The sequence below is a fragment of the Lucilia cuprina genome, chromosome 5, assembly GCF_022045245.1.
Source record: "Lucilia cuprina isolate Lc7/37 chromosome 5, ASM2204524v1, whole genome shotgun sequence".
In the NCBI taxonomy this organism is placed as follows: domain Eukaryota; kingdom Metazoa; phylum Arthropoda; class Insecta; order Diptera; family Calliphoridae; genus Lucilia; species Lucilia cuprina.
In genome coordinates, this window is record NC_060953.1 from 5,830,302 (window position 1) to 5,832,369 (window position 2,068).

A 2,068-nucleotide genomic window follows, 5' to 3' on the forward strand; every position below is an offset into this window, starting at 1 on the left:
TCTATAGTCTAGTCTATAGTCTAGTCTATAGTCTAGTCTATAGTCTAGTCTATAGTCTAGTCGATAGTCTAATCTATAGTCTAGTCTATAGTCTAGTCTATAGTCTAGCCTATAGTCTAGTCTATAGTCTAGTCTATAGTCTCGTCTATTGTCTAGTCTATAGTCTAGTCTATTGTCTAGTCTATAGTCTAGTCTATAGTCAAGTTCTAATTCTGTTCTAGTTCTAGTTCTGTTCCAGTTCTGTTCTAGTTCTGTTCTAGTTTTTTACTAGTTCTTTTCTAGTTCTTTTCTAGTTCTGTTCTAGTTCTATTCTAGTTCTGTTCTAGTTCTGTTCTAGTTCTGTTCTAGTTATGTTCTAGTTCTATTCTAGTTCTGTTCTAGTTCTGTTCTTATTCTGTTTTAGTTATGTGCTAGTTCTGTTCTAGTTCTGTTCTAGTTCTGTTCTAGTTCTGTTCTAGTTCTGTTCTAGTTCTGTTCTAGTTCTGTTCTAGTTCTGTTCTAGTTCTGTTCTAGTTCTGTTCTAGTTCTGTTCTAGTTCTGTTCTAGTTCTGTTCTAGTTCTGTTCTAGTTCTGTTCTAGTTCTGTTCTAGTTCTGTTCTAGTTCTGTTCCAATTCTGTTTAGTTCCGTTCAGTTCTGCTTCATTCCAGTTCTGTTTTAGTTCTGTTTTAGTTCTGTTCTAGTTCTTAATAGTTCTATTTGAATTTTATTTTATTTCTAGTTCAGTTCTAATTCATTTCTGTTCTAGATTAAAAACTAACTAACTAACTAACCAATCTTTAAACTGTGGCATATTTTTAAGATGTTATTTTAATTGCTTCAAATTTTCATAATTTATTAATCAATTTGTCTTTTTTCTAATTGCAGCAAAAATAAAACTTTTTTACTTGTATAAGTCAATGTAAACTATAAATTCACAAAAAAAAACTTTGATGTTTTTATATGAAAAACAAATAGTTTTAAAAATACTCAAAAAAAATATTGTAGAGTTTATTTTTATGGAAAAAAATAAAAACAACTTTTAAAATTAACCTACAAATTTAGGGGAAATCAAAACGCTTCTTTTTAGGATTAAATAAAAACAAAAAAAAAATATTTAGTCTTCAAGAAAAACCAAAAGACAGATAAAAAATAAAATTTAGCAATAAGTAACAAAATATTATGGATAATAAATCTCCACCAAAAATAACAACAAATAAAAGTAAACATTTGGAAACAGCAACAAGAGCAACAATAAACTCCTTAGAAAAAACTAAAGTACATAATAAACCTAAACGTTATAAATTACAAAGATCTACGGAAAATTTCGATGATCACGTTGAGGTTTTATTAACTACTACTAAACCCCAAGATTTACAGGACGTAATGGGTGGAGGTTTTGCTACACCACCGCCCACTTACTGTAAACAATTTATGCAAAACGCTGTAACAAGCAGCGCCGCATTGTTAACGAATTTGAGCAACGAAAAAACCCAGACCAATAGCAATTGCAATAATACAAACCAAATTAAACATATACAATCTGCCATAGATTTACCAATGCACGAGAAATTGTTGGAAAATGATGGGTGTGAAAAGAGCACCAACAACCCCAAAGATAAGACTGAGAAACTGAAAACTAAAACACATAAAGAATCGAAATTTGCCGAGAAATTAAGGCGCAGCTTTAGAAGAGCTGAGCATAAGTCGTTGGAAATAAAGAGACAAGATAAAAAGGAGACGGGAGACTTAACGGCGGCCCAGGAGAGGAGTAGCAGTTTAAGGCCTTTACAGCAGCAGCTGCATAACTCAGCCTCTATATTTTCTTTAACTAATTTGCCCGGTTTAGGAGGTCACATCAATCCCGCTTTACTGCTGGACAGTCCAGACGAAAGTACACCACCCGAATTTGCCTATCGACATTTGAGTAGTGTAGCCACCACCAATTCTAGCACCTCCTTGGAGAGTAACTTTTGCGAGAGCCCTACTACTAGCATTAGTTACTGGGCGTGGCATATGAATAATAACAATATGGGAGGAGAGTTGAGTACCAATAGCAATGCCTCAAACAATGCCCTCGCCAAGCCAGCG

The 2,068-nt window shown here is 33.4% G+C and overlaps 1 protein-coding gene across 1 annotated transcript in view; it reads left to right on the plus strand.

Moving 5' to 3' along the window:
• The window catches only part of LOC111683379 (signal transducer and activator of transcription B-like), a 158,485-nt gene extending 157,508 nt beyond the window's left edge, over positions 1 to 977 (plus strand). The window contains exon 4 of the mRNA XM_046952786.1: positions 866 to 977. Coding sequence (XP_046808742.1) covers positions 866 to 874 — 9 coding nt within the window. The 3' untranslated portion in view covers positions 875 to 977. The remainder of the gene's footprint in view (positions 1 to 865) is intronic.
• Positions 978 to 2,068: the final 1,091 nt, after the last annotated feature.